The sequence below is a fragment of the Choloepus didactylus genome, assembly GCF_015220235.1.
Source record: "Choloepus didactylus isolate mChoDid1 chromosome 24 unlocalized genomic scaffold, mChoDid1.pri SUPER_24_unloc2, whole genome shotgun sequence".
Taxonomy (NCBI): Eukaryota; Metazoa; Chordata; class Mammalia; order Pilosa; family Megalonychidae; genus Choloepus; species Choloepus didactylus.
The window spans coordinates 991,421-1,008,255 of NW_023637605.1; the positions used below are offsets into that span (position 1 = coordinate 991,421).

General features: G+C 37.3%; 1 protein-coding gene across 4 annotated transcripts in view; it reads left to right on the top strand.

Moving 5' to 3' along the window:
* The first annotated feature begins 2,173 nt into the window (after nucleotides 1-2,173).
* LOC119525169 (mitogen-activated protein kinase kinase kinase 4-like) overlaps nucleotides 2,174-16,835 on the top strand; it is a 104,118-nt gene continuing 89,456 nt past the window's right edge. For 3 of the 4 annotated variants that reach the window (XM_037823768.1, XM_037823767.1, XM_037823766.1), the window contains exon 1: nucleotides 2,174-2,499. In XM_037823768.1, coding sequence (XP_037679696.1) covers nucleotides 2,333-2,499 — 167 coding nt within the window. In that variant the 5' untranslated portion in view covers nucleotides 2,174-2,332. The remainder of the gene's footprint in view (nucleotides 2,500-16,835) is intronic. The other variant, XM_037823773.1, reaches the window with a different exon arrangement.

Genomic DNA, 16,835 nt, shown 5'->3' on the forward strand with positions numbered 1-16,835 from the left:
CTTTCTTTTCACAGTGTTCCCTATGGAAAATGGCAGTTGTCCAGCCCAAGCAGTGGAGTCCTCCTTGATGCCTTTTCTTTCTTTATATTCCACATTCAATCCATCGCCAAACCATTTTGGATCTTACCTTTCAATGATATATTCAGAATCTGATCACTTTACCCCCTTTGCTACTACCATTCTTGTCCAAGCCACCATTATCTCTTACCTGAATTATTCCAACAGCTTCTTAAATGGTCTCGTTTCTGTTCTTGACCTTCTACAGTATACTGTCTACATAGCAGTCAGTGATCCTTTTAAGGCATGTCAGATGATGGCACTCCTCTGTTCAAAACCCTCCGGTGGCTTCTCACTCTAAGTGAAAGCCAAGATTCTTAAAGTCCTACATGATCAGGCTCCCAGCTATCTTTCTGACCTCAGAGCCTAACACTTTGCCCCTTTGCTCTTTAAGCTCCAGCTACCTTGGTCTCCTTGCTTCCATTCAAATGTGCTACTCAAATTCCTAACTCAGGATCTTGGCTATTTCCTGTGCCTGCAGCTCTTTGGCTTTCCTAGGTCTTCGCTCAGATGTCTTATTAGTGAGGTCTTCTCTGATGGACAGAATAAAATAGCATCCCCCTCTTTGGCCCTTTCCCCTGCTTAATTTTCCCTACAGCACTTACCACCGCCTGATATTCTATATATTTACTTCTTTGTTTATTATCTCTCTCCTTTCTCCTGGGATGTTAGCTCTATGAAGGAAATGACTGATCTGTTTTGTTCACTGCTGTAACCCCAACATCTAGCACGGTTTCGGCATGTACATGCATTCAATAAGTATTTGTTTAATGAATGTTGTTGAATAGAGAAAATGAACGTCAACTGAAATTCAGTACCGTAAGGCCATATACATAATAAAGACACTATCATAATAAAGAAAATAGAACAAAGCAGTTCAATTACTATGAAATTTCTATAACTTATTTTGAGTACAATAAATTAATTTCACAGCCAGCCATTAAAATATAACCTAAGGCATAGCTCAACTTTCCTTTCTAGCCCAGTTTTCCTACCAACATTTGTTCAAAACGTCTCTTATGTATTAAAGCCCAAATGAATGAGGTTTTAAAAATCAGCACATTTGAATTAATAAAAACAGACTTAATTCCAAATGATGTTATTTTTGACTTAACTCTCTGGCTTTGCAAATCTTAAGTCATAGGAAATTTTGTAAATATTTGCAACTTAAAACTGTGAAGCCTAAAATGCTCTCAAAGAGTAAAGAAGCAGAATTTCAACAGCATTTCTATAACTCTGAAATAATCTTTGGAACTATTTATCTATCATCTATCTATCTCATCTATCCATCCTTCAGTGTAGGAGTACTCCATCTCAAGTTTCTGGCAGATCAATACCTAACCCTGTGATACTGTGATTGGAAGTGTTCTTTTCTGCCTGGTTGATGTGGGGGGTAACTGCAAAATTATAATATTCTGAATTCCAGAGACATCGTTTAAATAGTCTCAAAAACCTCAGTTATACGTGTACACTGAATGACTGACAGCTTTCATCCCAATCCATTCTGCCACCCCCACTTCCCCTCTTCTACCTCCCTTTCCCACCCCAAGGTCCCCCGCTCGAGTTTGAGTTGTGAGCTTCTGGGTTACATCCATTTCTCTTTCTGAGAAATGAGATTGAGGATGGCATCTCCCTTTGGTGGTTATCTACTTGCTAAAGGTTTACAAAGCACTTAAAACCTCATTAACATCCACAGCCTGACCGAGACAATATGCACCCCCAACCCCCGCCCCGTGGGTTTAGGGATCTGTACACACGCGCGTCGTCGACCTGGGAAAGCGCGCCAGAGCGCTAAACCCAGCGCACCAATCAACTGTGCATCACACTCCCGAGATGCGGTAGCCAGAGAGCGAAACCAGGCGTCGGGGGGAGACCTCGGCCCTCGGGGCGGACTCGCGCCTGACCCTCGATGCACCTCAGGGGCCGCCCACGCCGTCAGCACCGAGCGGCCAGGCGGGCTGGGCAGCGGCGCCCGGAGCCCGGCAACCTCTTCGCCCCCTCTCCTCGCTGCCGGTCCCCGCCGGGCCGGATTCCAGGGCCCGCCACCGCCGCCGCCCGCGCCGCCGCCCTCCGCGCTTGTCCCTCGCCGCCCGCCGTTAGCCCGGCTCTCGGCAGGTCGCCGTTTCCCAAGATGGCCGCGGCGCGAGCGGCTCCTGCGGCGGGCTAGAGGCAGAGGCGGAGGCGGAGCCGAGTCACTCCCGCAGTTCGGGGCCCTTGTCCCCCGGCCAGGCTGCAACTTACTGCTTGCCGCTGCCGTGCGGGGTTTCGCGCACGGATGAGAGAAGCAGCCGCCGCCGCGCTGGTCCCCCCTCCCGCCTTCGCCGTCACTCCTGCTGCCGCCATGGAGAAGCCGCCGCCGCCGCCGCCGCCGCCGGAGCCCGAGGCCGAACCCGAACCCGAATCGGAACCCGAGCCCAAGCCGGAATGCTGCCTGGCGGCGAGGTGAGTGTGGCTGCTGCAGCCGACCGACCACAGGAAGCGGGTCTTGTCCTGGCCCGTGCTCGGGCAGGGGTCCTAGGGGGCGTGGGGGGGGCTCTCCTTCCCGCCAGGTGGTGAGGGCAGCGTCCAGGTTCGCGGGCTGAGGCGGGAGGGGGTGGGGTGCAACCCTGGGAGCGAGGGGACCTCTTGCCCAGGTGCGCGGCGGCGCGGGGGTCAGCCCTGAACGCACGGCTTGCTCGCCCTGCAGGCTTGGAGCGCGCGCTTGGTGAAGACTGCTTCCCTGGCTCGCCCGAAATGCACCGGGCAGAGTCCGGAGTGGGGCGGAGGGTGGGATGGAATGGGAGCACCCTCTGTCTCCTAGGGACTGTTTATCCCCTCTTCCCCCCCCCCGCCGCCTCGAGCTTTTGGATGGTGGTCACACTGAAATTTCTCTCATAATTACTAAACGAAAATGGTGCCTCCCCTCCGCCCCCATTCGAGTAAAAAAGTAAACACTCGTGAAGCAAATACAGCTGGCTATTTCCCCTTCATTTTCCTGTTGCCTCCTTTTGCCCACCGTTGTACCTCCCAGAGTGAGTGGCTGCTGTCTCACTTAGGAGAAACTGCATTTAGACTATGCAAACAGGTAGGTGTGTTTTCCTCTGTTAAGGATCTTTACTGTGTTTTAGTTAGGGGAGCAGGCAGATTATTACTGCACACGTGCATTTAAAGTAAGGATTGATTTTTCTAAAACTTTTCTACTACAGGAAGCCGTAAGACGGAATGTAGATACCCAGAGTATTTGCTGCATTCTGTTCCTTAAGGCACTATCAAGCTAATTTCGTGCCTTTTTGTTTGTTTGTTTGTTTTTAAGTGGGAGAATATAAACTCACCATTGTTTAAATAAGAATCACTTCTCTTGTATGTTCAAATGTCCTCTTATGTCCCCGTCTTTTGCATCTCAGAGTACACTTGCGAACTGCTGCCCCCTGTCCCCTACCATGAAATACTTCTACAGGCTTCTCTTGTATCTTACGTCTTGCTCTCTAGTTCCTGGAATAAGGCAGTTAGTTGTATCCTTTCTTTTCTCTGCTGAAAGAAGTTTTAAGCAAATTCTGTAGCTGCAGTTAGAACTGAACACAGGAACCACATTCTTGCTTGTCATGACCCAGTGTGCCAAAACAGATTTGTTTTATTTTTATAAGCTGTAAAGAAAGTCATTGCTTCATTTCCTTAATTCTAAGTATCTTAGAATTCTTTGAACTTTTAAGGAAGAACTTCAGTAACTAATGATGCAGGGTTGTAATGATAATTTGAATATATGTAACTTTTTAGAAGTTTTGTCAAAATGTTTATTATATAAATTTGTTAATGGATTCAGTTTTTGAGCAATTTTGACTCTAAGTTTTTCTTTAAAAATGATAGCAACAACAGTTGATTGTACACCAAGGATGATTGTATGGTATGTGAATATAGCTCAAAACTGAATTAAAAAAAATAATAGTAACAGACACTTGTTACATGCTTAGTAAATGCCATTGCTTTTACCTCTGTTGACTCATTTAATCCTTACAATAAACCTATAAGGAAGGTCCTGTTTATAAACTCTATTTTATATAAGAGAAAACTGGGGTACAAAGGTTAAATGTCTTGTCCAACAATTCACAGCTAGTAGGTGAACTCAGGTCTGGCTCCACTGTCCATACCCACCATGAAGAGGGTGGTTTCATTAACCAAATCAGCAGATCAGTAACAATAATTTTATGCAGCTCTACTTTAGGGAAAAGAAAGACAGAAACATTCTTAGGTAAATGCAAAAAGGCAGAGAGAAATGGAAATGTCCTGTGAAACTGACTGCTTTTCCAATGATAAAAAGAAACATTGATTTTTCAGCCAGGTTTGTGTCTGTCTTTGTTATAATAAAAATAGGTCAGGATAATGGGCTCCATCCAACTTTAAGTGAACAGCAGTGTATGGAACAAGGAGATCTTAGAAGTATTTTCCTTAGCAACATTGCAGTTAATTTTACAGTAGCAAATCTGTAAAACAGATTACTTGACAAAGCTGTTATTTTTCTCTTTTTTATACCCACATTGTCACCGCCTCCTTTTCAGTACACAGAACTGACCTCTGGCAGACTTATTGTAAATCAGTGGTTTTAAACATCACAGAAGATGCTTCAGGGGTTCTGCACATATTTATTTGAATTTCTTTTGTTTACATTTTGAACCATTTTAAGGAAACAACATGCACACTCAAAATGTGCTAAATGCCATGTTTTTACACTGGAGATCAATAATGTGGTAATTTGTACTACCAGGTTAACAGGTTTTGGGAGCATCAGGAATAAGGCTCTGCCTTCCATCTTTGTTCACGTACTTTATGTAAATAATGTCATTGACTAGGAAGGTTGTATCAAAGCACAGGTCTGTTGTCAAATTGAGGCCTGCACATGTCAGCCTACAAAGTGGCAAGCCTTTGCTGGCACAGCCTGCAGATGCCAGCTGACCCATCCGCCTGGGGAATGCACTCCTCCTGACGTGATCCTTATGCAGTGACAAAGGAACACAAACCAGGTTGGGAGGTGATAATACTTCATTATAATTCTACTGCTTGCTGCAAATTATGGATACTTCTTGTCCTTGTTTTTGATTAAAAAAAATTTGTGGTAAGTTAGCAGTTATTGATTCAACTTTGAAATGAGCATTCAATCTGATTTCTTTTGCAAGGTTCTGGATCAATTTTAGGAGAATCCTGAGATTACAAGGAAAGTTATTAAAAATAATTTGGAACACTTTACCTTTGTGATTTATTGAATCTGTGGACTTAAAAAAAACAATAAATTTGGTATTAAGGCTGATGTAAGATTGTTCCTATCTACTGTAACCTTCTTATTTAAAATGTTTGTTTAAAATAGCTTCATTGTTTTCGCTTGATCTTGTAAGTACATGTTACATGAAGTTAAAAATAACTTCTTTTGCAATGATTTTATCTGTTATCTAATTTATACAATATGGTTCATGTAAGTTCATTTTGAAAAAAAATAGGTTTGACTACTTAAAAAAAAGAATATCCTATCACATCTAGGTGATTTGATCTCTCTCTCTCAACTTGAATGCCCTCTTTGCGCCTGCTTGTTTCAGTCTTGATGTTGGATGGCACACATTCTCCCTAGGGAAATCAACCTAACAGTAGATCTCCAAACAGCAGGTGTAGCATCAGTGATGGACAGTGGCTTTATACCATTGTAACAGTGGGTGCAGTTGGCAGGTGGTGACTTTAAGCAGAGAGAAGCAGTGACCCAGTAGTAGTAACAGAGGACTCCAGTGATGACAAAAGCTCCTTAAAATTTTGAAATGGGAAAGACTTGTCTCCCAAGAAGGACTTTGTGATTCTTTTTAATTTTCATATTGTTAGAAGTTGCTTATACTTCCTTCTCACTTGTTTTCTTGCTGTCTTGCAGATCTTGTTCTGAGCTCTACTGAAATATGGGGATAGAAGATCTTGACTGCTTGTTGGATATGTTTGCCTTAATTACTTCCTGTTACTTAATAATTCCTCATTCTTCAATGATTATCTTTTTACTCATAGCATTCTATTGTCCAACCCTTCTCATTTGACAAGGTGCTAGGTATTCTTTTTAAAGACACTTTCACATTGGCAATCAGTAGGCCTTTGCAAATGGTTTCTTTAAAGAGAGAATGGAAAAGATATCAGAAAAGAAGATTGGCTGACTACTTCTGTAGGCTTTTATAAACTGTCATTACCTTGGCAGGATAACCAGGGTGCAGGTGCTGTGCTTCAGCTTTTCAGGTACATATATACGCAGCTTGTACACCTGGTTGGTCAGTGCATTTTCTTGCCTATTGAAAGCCAAAGTATAATTAAGAGGCTGATTGGTAAGTATGACATCAGCAGAGGAGATTAGTTGGATGAGCCTAATGGCTGCTGTTAACAAACCAGGGAAGTTGGCTTGCAGCCCAATCAGGCACACCCCCTGCTTCCAGTATGAGAGACATTGTGACAAAGTCTTACTCGTAGATTTCCATTTTTCTAGGCCTCTTGCAGGCCACTTGATTTCTCATGACACAAACTTGTCTCCATAGATTGGGTTACTGTTTTTAATCTTCGGTCTTAGTTTAAGTAGATTATGACAAACCTAACTTTTCTGCTTTAATTTGGGATATATTGTATCCTTGTCCTTTAAGGACTTTTGTTTAAAAAACAAAACAAAATTCAGTGGTAGATTTCTACTAATGTGCTTATGTTAAGTTTCAGAGGTTCACTTTACTGGTTCCACTTTCCCCATCTTTCCCTCCAGCTCCCCTTCCTGCAAAGGATTCTTTGGCAAGTTTCTGAAAAAGATGTGGCAAAGATGTCAGTGGTTGGTGCTTTCATGAAATACTTTTTGATTCTTCAGAGTGTTGTGTTAAAAAGTGATGAGTATGTGGTTTTCTTGGATTTAAGTCATAAAATTAATTTAAAATAGAACCACATTAGAAATCTGTGTGGCTATTAAAAATTATGTTTTTAAAGAATATTTAGTGACATGGCAAAATGCTCATGATATAAATCCTCGGTGGGACCTGAAAACCTGTTTTTAAAAAGATTCTCAAGTGCTTCTGATATATACATGATCACCACAGTGTTAAATGAAAAAAGCAGATTATAAAATAGTGTATGTGGGAAATGGGAGCCAGAACTTGAGATGGCTGCTCAGCTCACAGATTATTTCTCCACTAGTGCTACTTCTCTGTCTTCCTGCTCCCCTAGTGGGAGGAACCCATCTCTTGATTCTAGCTACATGGTATAAGTTGGAGCTGCTGTCTTCTTACAGACTCCTGGCTATAGGAATGGACATTTGACCCAAGCCAGGCCAGTTAGGGTTCTTTCCTGGGATTTTTCAAGTTGGAGCTGGATAGAAACTCTCTTTTCAATAACTGAAATATGTACTGTGAAGTCATGAGCATAGAGCTGCTTCCCCGAAGCTGTGGTTATAGTCTCATAGTTTGGTCTAAGACAGTGACATTAACCTCCAAAGAAAAGCAAACAGACTGAAAGAGGTCTTTGGCAAATTGCCCTTTATGCTAGATCCATCTTCCTTTTCTCTTGGTTTGAGATGTGAGCTAACAAATTCCTTGTATTTGCTAGAACTATTAATAATTTGGGTTGGACTTTTTAAAAGCCTAACTAATACTTAGTTTGATCCCATTGTATATATATATGATTGAAAGGATGCGTGTTAATTTTTCCTAAAATTTTTTACAGTGAATACGTTATGTTTTTATTTTACAATAAAAAGTTAATTAAAAACTTATTCTTAATATTAGAATTAACTCCATCATTTCAATTTTAATAGATTTGAAGTTGATGAGATTCCATATGTTATATAAAGGGAATATTGCTGCCAAATTTTAAATTAACTTAAATTTGATTTTTATTTATTTTTGGTAGGCATGAACTATCTCAGCTGACTATAGCAAGCTGGTTTTATTTAATTATTTAGTCAATCCTGGGTTACAGAATTTGTAAATTAGAAACAATATCAGCAGTAACAAAACTAACAAAGGGCTTGCTTTATGGTGGTCTTTTTATTTATAGAACCATTATTTAGAATCTATGACATGTAAGTTATGTTAAAATGCTTTCCCCTTTTTACGAGGCATATGTGAAACCGGTATTTTAAAAGGACGTTATTCTTCTGGAAAGTAGGTGTGGCAGGTGCATTTCTCTGAAACCTCACACTCATGTAACGAGTGCAGCTTGCCTTTAAACGTTTTTTTTTACTGGCAGCATAGGCAAAGTGAAGACTTGGTTTTGACCAATAAACATTCATTTGTCATATTTTTCAGACATCAGTAGATGTATTAGTTTCAAGGATCATATGGGTGCCAAATGTCTCAAAAAGTAGCAGGGAAAGTTATTAAGAATATATTAGGCATTCCGTCAAAAGTGTTTCATTGAGTAGATTCATTTTAGCGTTATTTCAGAAGAAATAGGCCTTCTTAGGAGAAAAGTATCTACAAAGCTTTAAAGTTGATCAAATTTGATGTTTTAGGTGGAAGCATTTTTGCCTGTGAAGCAGACTGAGGATACTGCTGATCTTTCTGAGTAGGGCTTGCTATAGATCAGCTAACTTAGAGATGTAAAATTAATAGAAACTGTCAACCTTCTTTTTAGTCTTTCAGAGAAAAGATTTGGAAGACAACATAATGCATATTTTTATAGTGCCACTTAAAATCCTAAAGTCTTTTTATGTAGAAATATAAAAATGTATGTATATCTTGATTTTCTTACAAAATTTTTTTAATTAGTTTTTTTTTGGATGTGTAAGTATTTGGTTCTTATTCAGATAAGGTATTAAATGTTTACTAATGAAAATCTTGTGGGTGAAAGGGCTCTTAATGTTCATTTAATTCAACCTCCCAGCTATTGCTCACAGAATTACAAGATCTGGTCTGTGCCCTTAATTTTAGAAATGAGAAAACCAGCCTAGATGGGATACAGCTTGAAGGTCACAACTTGGTGGCAGAGGTCGGTTTAGGATCCAGATCTCTTCTCCAGGGTCTCGGTTCTACTTCTCTTATACTACTGCTGGACAGCATCCAAAGCTAAGGTGATCTTCAGTTACTGGATTTACCTAGTGTAGCTTCAGCTCAATCCTCTGTGACCACTTACTTACTTGAGAACTGTGGAGTATTATAGTTTCTGGATTTATTGTGCTTTATAGAATTGAGGAAAGAGGAAAGATTTGTTTCCAGGAAAAAAAATGCTAAGAAAAAATATGCAATCTCCCTCAAGCTCATTGAACACAATTTTATTTTTGCATGAAACTTAATTTCAAGTTCACAGAACAAAGAGGAGCCAGTGGGCAAACCTTTTTAAACATGTTTTTATTTTTTTTTCTGTGCTCAGTCTTTATTCAAGCCAGGCAGTTAGATTCTAATTTCTGTTGTGTGGTAGTGGTTTTAAAACTGTGGTTATGATTGTGACTTTTAATAAGAAATATATTTTACACCAGTATGTGTTTGCTATGTAATTGGAATAAAAAATTGTGGAATGGTGTTTGATCTTGTAATATGTGATGATTTACTCTGATAATTTTTATATTGCTTTATTGAGAAAAATTGTTCATCCTAAGGTACCAAATTAATTTCATTACCCACGAATGACTTGTGGCCCTCGGTTTTAAAAATGTGGCTGTACTGAAAATGGGAAGGCTGCTGTTACACTTAGTACCTTGTCCTTTGAGACTGAGTCAGGAGAACAAGTACAGTACTTATCCACTAAACGATCAAAGGTAATTTCGAAGAAGCTGTGCGGGGTTAAATCAAAATGCCTCTTCCTGGGAAACAGCATTGCTACCAAGGCAAGGATTAAATAAGAATGAATCTTGTCCCTGTCTCTCAAGGTGGTTCTTGGTTGCTTTTCCTTAAAATACAAAAATTATAAAGAACTATTTAAAACTTGGATTAATTTTAGAGTAAAATTGGTATTAAAATATATAAGTACCTTAGGTAATTTATTCATTTTTCTATAAAATAATTGACCTGCATTTAAAGTTTTCCAAGTAGAACAACTCTCAAGAAAAATGAAGAGAACTGTTTTCCTCTTATTTGATGTAAGGGTTAGACTATAGCAGTTTTCACTGCAATGAAATATATGTTTTTTTAAGGAAAAAGTTATGTGGAATGTTGTCCTTTTGCCCACTCTTCTTTGCCATGTTAATTCCTACCCCTCCCTCAGAAGTCTTCTCTCAAGCATTGCTTACTTCAGGGTAAGCCTTTCCTTGATGTTATTGCCCTTCACCTGAGATTAAATTAGGTCCTTCTGTTATATGTCCATATAGTCCTGTAATTTTCCTTCATAGTGCATATTGCCATTTGTAATTATATGTTTGTATGAATATTTGTTTATTGTCCCTTGCCTTCAATAGGCATTAAGCTCCATGAGGTAGGGATGTTGTCTGTTTGCTACTTTTCTACCCTAGTGCTTGGCATAGTGCATAACAACTAGTAGAATCTTAACCAATAGTTAGTAGACTCTAAACCAATATTTGTTGGATAAAGGAATATATTGGTTGGAGTATTGGTTTTGGTAAAGGAAGGAACATGCTTTGAATCTACTAATCAGTAGCTGTATGATTTTGGGGGCATTATTTAACCTTCTCAGTCTCAGTTTCCTCATTGGAAAAAACAGAAATAATAGCATGTACTTCCAAGTTGTTATTAAGATTAAATGAAATGTTGCCATTTATTATAGTAAGTGCTCAGTAAGTATTAGCTATTGTTACATTTCTCTTTCCTTCCTTTTTTGATTTAAGGTGAAAAGGGGAGAAGTCTCATTGTAATTTTCTTTAAAAAGCCATCAGATAGGCTGTGAGGTTAGATTCTGTTTGTAAATGGCTGCAGTAATCTGAATTAAGCAAGATAACTGAGAATTATGAGGTTTTTGGAGTCTGGCTTTTCTAAGTCCCCTCTTTTACTTCAGGTGTAATTTATTTTGCATGTTTCTTAAAGGTGTTTGGAATTTTGATTGGCCCTTAGAGAGTCATAAATCACACTACTCAATTCGGAAGTGTAACGCTACTGGTTTAAATCAGATTAAATGACTGTCTAGGTCAACAGGCATAGCTCAGTCTTTGTCTTTGGCAGTTCTTTTATTTAATTTGACTTGTCTTTATAACTTATTATTATTTTCATTTTTAACATTATATACTACATTTAAGAGTAATGTTTTTCAGATTGATCTAGCTGCCACATCAGAAAGGTAAGTGAAATTTGCTGCTTACTTAATAAAACTAATTTAATCAGAAATCTCTGATTATAAAAGCAACATATGTCCATTGTGGAAAAATGTGAAAAACAGAAAGAAGAGAATAACCAATTACAACCCCACCATCTAAAAATAATCGCCATTAACATTTTGTCATATTTCTTTTCTGGTTTTTATCTGCATACGTATATATGTATATACCCCCTCCCCCCCAAACACACAATAAATGCAGTTTTTCTTTAAAAAATACTTTATTGTGAGCACTTTCCCATATTGTAAACATTTTTGATTGCAAACAGTATTCTTCTTTGTGTATATACTGTAATTTAATGAATTGTTCTTAAATACTTTATAATATACATGATGATTCTATTTCTTTCCTATTATAATTAATAATTAATGACTTGATAAACATCTTTATGCATTTTAGATTATTTCTTTCATGTAGATTCCTAGGGCAGAAGATTATTTTAGAATTTAAGGCTCTCAAGACATGTTGCTACATTGCTTTCTAGAAAGGTACTAAATTGTTTTATTCACACCAGTGTGAAAAGCAAAATGCATTGGACAATTTCAGTTACAAAAGCATAGTCTACTAAATTGTTTTGAGTTGTAGTTTAAGAGAGTCTCATGAATCCATCTTCTTCTTTACTGGATTTCTAGAATCAGTGACTCACTCCACTCATGTTTTCGTAATGAAGCCATCAGAAGTCCTTTGTGTTGAAGGCAACACATTCTGGGCTGTAGCTGATTGCCAGTACTTTCAGGGAAGAGTCAGAGTAAAACAAAGACCTGTCCATATATGACAAAAAACTCAAAATGGTGGTGGTTAATTTATTTATTACTGGTAATTTCCAAAAGTGCAAGATCTGCTGAGGGTTCATTACAAGAATAAGACATCTGATGAAGAAATTTGGTTGTATCTATGGCATGTAAAACAAGATAAAAGTCAATCCCCCCCCCCAAAAAAAGTCTCAGACAAAACATTTATATACATAATGATTAACCCCATTTTCAAAGAAGAGTGGCTATTACATCTAATTTATAAAAACAAAAATCTTTATAGAGAAAAAATATTCAGATATAACAATATAATATTCCTGACATAATATACTAAAAATATACCAAGCATATAGTTAGAATATACCAAAAGATTCTGTAATTTGGAGTATGTCCTTGACATCCATATATTAATAAAACACTGTAGTCGGTGACATGAATCTCCAATTGAAAACCAATGTCCTAGAAGATGCTAGATTCAAATTAAAGAAGTTGAGACCAAGTGAACATTTAAAAAATAACCAAAATTATGATTGATGGCATTATGTTTGTTGTCTAATATCAGGCAAAGCAGCAAGGGCATTGACAGATCTCTAGAAATGTCTCGTATAATAATTTTTAAAATGTTTATAACATTTTACCCAATCAAGTTTAATTTAGGGAAGGCTAAGTATCTCTTTTGAATTGATAACTCATCAGTGGTAACATATCAAATCAACCTAGTTACTTCTAGCACTTACCTTTTTACAAGGTGAAAAGAGCACATCTTTTGTGATTTTCCAGGGTCCCTCTGGGAAATCTCAAGACAGTTTTAGGTACAAAAGATACCGTTTAGGATTTGATTTTGATAAGGCAAAATATCAAAAGTTGTCAGATTTGAATACTTGATTTAAGATATGATCATAGGTTAATATATAATTTATTATTTATATTAGTTATATATTTAACCAAAGGGGACAATAACGATTTTAAAACTAGGCATAGGGGGTGACTTGATTGTAAAGACCCTTATCGCTTTCTTGAGAAACTTTTTTGTTTTCTTAATTAATCAAGCCTCTAATAAAGTCAGCATAAACCATAGAAAATTACTCTGGTGAAACAGAATCGTTGCTGTCTAAGATAGGCAGATTATGCAGAAGGTAAAGAATAACCTTTTACAAGCTCTTATATTAAGAGCAGAGGAGCTTTTGATATTTAAGAGAGCAAACCAACTTCTAGTTTTGCATCCAGTATAATTTTTGATGCTAAAGCTCTGTGAAAATCTTATAAATAAAATCATCAAATCTTAGTCAGCTTTGACCAGGCCAAATAAAATTCCCTATCTTCAAACCTTCTGCAACTTTCGATTCCTGTACATATCCCTTATAGTACAACTTCTTAAAGTGGCAATAATAAATAGGTTCATTGACAGACCCAAATATATGTAGTCTCTCTGTAGCATATAAAAATAAGGAACAAAAGGGTATAAATTTAAATTCTATTTAGTAATCGGTATTTCAGTACTTTGTCTTGCTTAGTAATGATCTAGGTATCTAATGAATATCCATTAATTAACTCAGTTTAGTATCAGCCCAAGGATTTAAGTTACCTAAAGATCTTGGAAATTATCTTTAAGATGACATAATTACTGTTGAAATAAAGTTTGTCAGACTAATGAATCAATTTGGTTAAACATGTTTACATTTTTCATAGTCAGACATTTTATAGAAGTAATGTGAGCTTATTCAGCTAGTAAACCTGTATAAGTTTAAGAAGAACATACCCAACTAGAATAAAAATCTATGCTTAACATTAATAAATCAGAGAAGACATAGTTTTTTACTAAAACAATGATATAAAGCCAGACTCTTTTGCCAAAGACTTACCTAAATTAAATTATGTGAGCTTGAATTCTTAAACCATTTCTTTGTTAGTTTTCATAAGATACCTTTTTTTCCTCCATATTGAAAGTATTAGAGATTCAATTTCCTTAATTTCTGTGAATTTTAAGACTATTTATATAAGCACTTATTTATCTCTAAGCCAGTCAGAATAGAGCTCCTTTAAGAGACTTGGTAATCTGATTTGGTGATACAATAAGAGGTAGGAAAATAAAGACTCAATAACAGATAAGGAAAAAATTCTGAATTTCAGACATGTAGAGACACATAGAAAATTTACAGCTTTAATTTTTAAAATTTAGCCATGGATTAAGCATAAACACAGAAATACAAAATTCAGTTGTCCAAAGCTCCCCTTCTTGGTGGTCATGGAATTCTTCATTTATTTGAGCTCAAAATATACAAAGAGACAAACAGAAAAGAAACTAGGTTCTGTTGTCTTTCACCCAACAAATACAAGATCTCTAGAACGCATTAATTTGTTTATAGAGGTCAACAAATGGTTGATCAGACCATAAAACCAGCCTCTGAAATGAAGTAGTCACTCAAAAAGAATCACAGTCAATTTCTTACTGTGCTACCGCTGGATAAAAGTCTTGATCGCAGGACCTGGAGTTGGATTTACCATTGGGTGCCTGGATTGCTCGTGTTGAACAGAGCAAAGAAGGGATCGAGAGGCCTTGTTACCTGAAAGGAGTAAATGGGTCCCTGAAGGCAAGGTCTTAATCCTGTGAGAGTCAGCACTCCACAACTCCAAAAGGCAAAATGGACTGAAGAGGAAGGGGAATGATTTTATTCAGGCTGTTGCCTTAGGGAAAATGTTCACTAATAAGGAATGTCTTTAAGAAGATGGAGTAAACTTAGGGTTTTATAAAGCAGGGTTATCATTCAGGAAGAGTAGTGGTGGGTCTTACTACCTCAGAATATATGAAGGCAAGATGGTCTTTGCACAAGAGTAGGGGGATTTCTTCCCTGTTGCTACTGTCCAGGAGCACAGGGCACAAACATTGTCAAATGTGATGTGTGCCTAGCTCATCCTGTCCTTTATGACATTGAGCATCGTCATTTGTATTGCGTAGTTTGAAGTAATCAGCCGATTTATTTACTTGGCTATAATCTTTATGGTCTCTGAAAATCTGTAAAGAAAGTTTTTCTTTTTTTAAAAATTGTTAACATTTGGTTCATAATTATTTTTGTGCCTTCTGCTCTTGATGAGACTAAATTTCCAGCTGTTTTATTTCATCAAATATAAAATGCCATTGAATGTAGTGTAATAATGTAATGAATGCACCATTATTATATATATCACTAAGAAAAAAACACTTCCAATTAAACTATGACTTTTTTATATTGCTTATAGGATGCAGGGCTATTATCAGAGATGTTAAGATGTGGGGAAAATGTGTTTTAGAATCAGCAAAACGTGGTAAAGCCTTGACTCTTCCTATTTTTAAACCTTTAATATGGTAGGGCAAATCTGCTGGCTTCCTCTGAGCAATTCTGGCAAATTCACAAATAGTAACATTTGGCATAATCTCAGTTTAACCGTAAGGGCCTCTGTTGTATAGCAACTGAGTACCAGTTCTGTGAGTAGAATTTTTCATGGTTCTCTTCCAGGAAGCCCTTTGTGATCTTAATTAATTTTTGGACATTTAGGATGTTCCCCCCTCTCCTTTTTTCCTATTATAAACAATGTTATGAGCATCATGCCTTAGCCAATCTTTATGTAAATCCAAGACAATTTTTTTAGAATAAAATCCAGAGGGTGGAATTGCTATGTTAAAGAGTATGCGTATTTTTTAAGATCTTTGATTCATATTGCCAAATTGCTCTTCAGGAAATTTCTGCCAATTTATACTTCCACCAGGAATATATGAGAGTTTATTCTTGTCATTACAATTATAAAGTTTTTGTTAGTTCGGTAGTTAAAACAAAGACTCCTAGTTTTAAATATGTGCTTTTTGTGATTATTTGTGAGGTTGAACCCGGGCTTATATCAATCAGCTATTGACATTTGTTTCTATTATCTTTTAAAAATTGTTCATGTATCTTCCTCTCTTGACTGTGAGCCACTTGAGGGCAGTGATTGTCATCTGAGGCATTCTCTTTATCCCTGATGTGCCAGTACATTGCCCACCACATGAGGTGCCCAGGCCGTGTTTGGTAAAGAATGAATAAATCTGTGTCTGAAGATACTGGAACTTCATGAGATTGAATCCAAACAGTATTTTTTGACTTGTAATGACCTTAAGATGCATCATAAATAGTCTCAAGTAGTATTTTAAGATCAAATAGAATTTAATTGGAAATTTATCCCTGTTTAAGGCTATTTCTTTTCTGTTTCTTAGATTAAAGCATATGGTTTTGTTTTTTTTTTTTCTTTTCAAGTAGGCTGCCTTAGAAAATTCTATTTTAAATAAGTCTTTTGATCCATTAAAGTTCTTTTTCCAACTCTATCCTTGTCCCATCTAAGTTAATGGCACAATTGCCTACTCCTTATTTTCTTTTAAATAGAGCTGATAAGGTTGACAATACTGTGAAGCCTAGTTTTAGAGTCATATTACTAATCACTTTGCTGTCTTTACTATCATTAACTCTTGTGAAATACTCAAACACTGACAGTTTAATTATTTGAAAAGGTCTGATAGAAAACGTTTTATGTAACTTTTGAATTCACAGCTCTGCAGATCTTGAAGAAAGGTTCATTTAAGGTTGTGACATTCTTCTTAGCTTGTTTGGCTTTAGTTGTGCTTTTTTATGCATTTTATTCCTCAGGATGTTGGGAGTGTCTGATTCTTGGAGTGTCCTAAGTCAGCTATTAAAGTGAGAAATGTAACGCTTCTGGTGCTTTTGCTTTAGACACTTAATTGATATGTAATCCTAGAAGTATTTGTAAGGACAGTAGCTAAAGGAAGGGAACAACAA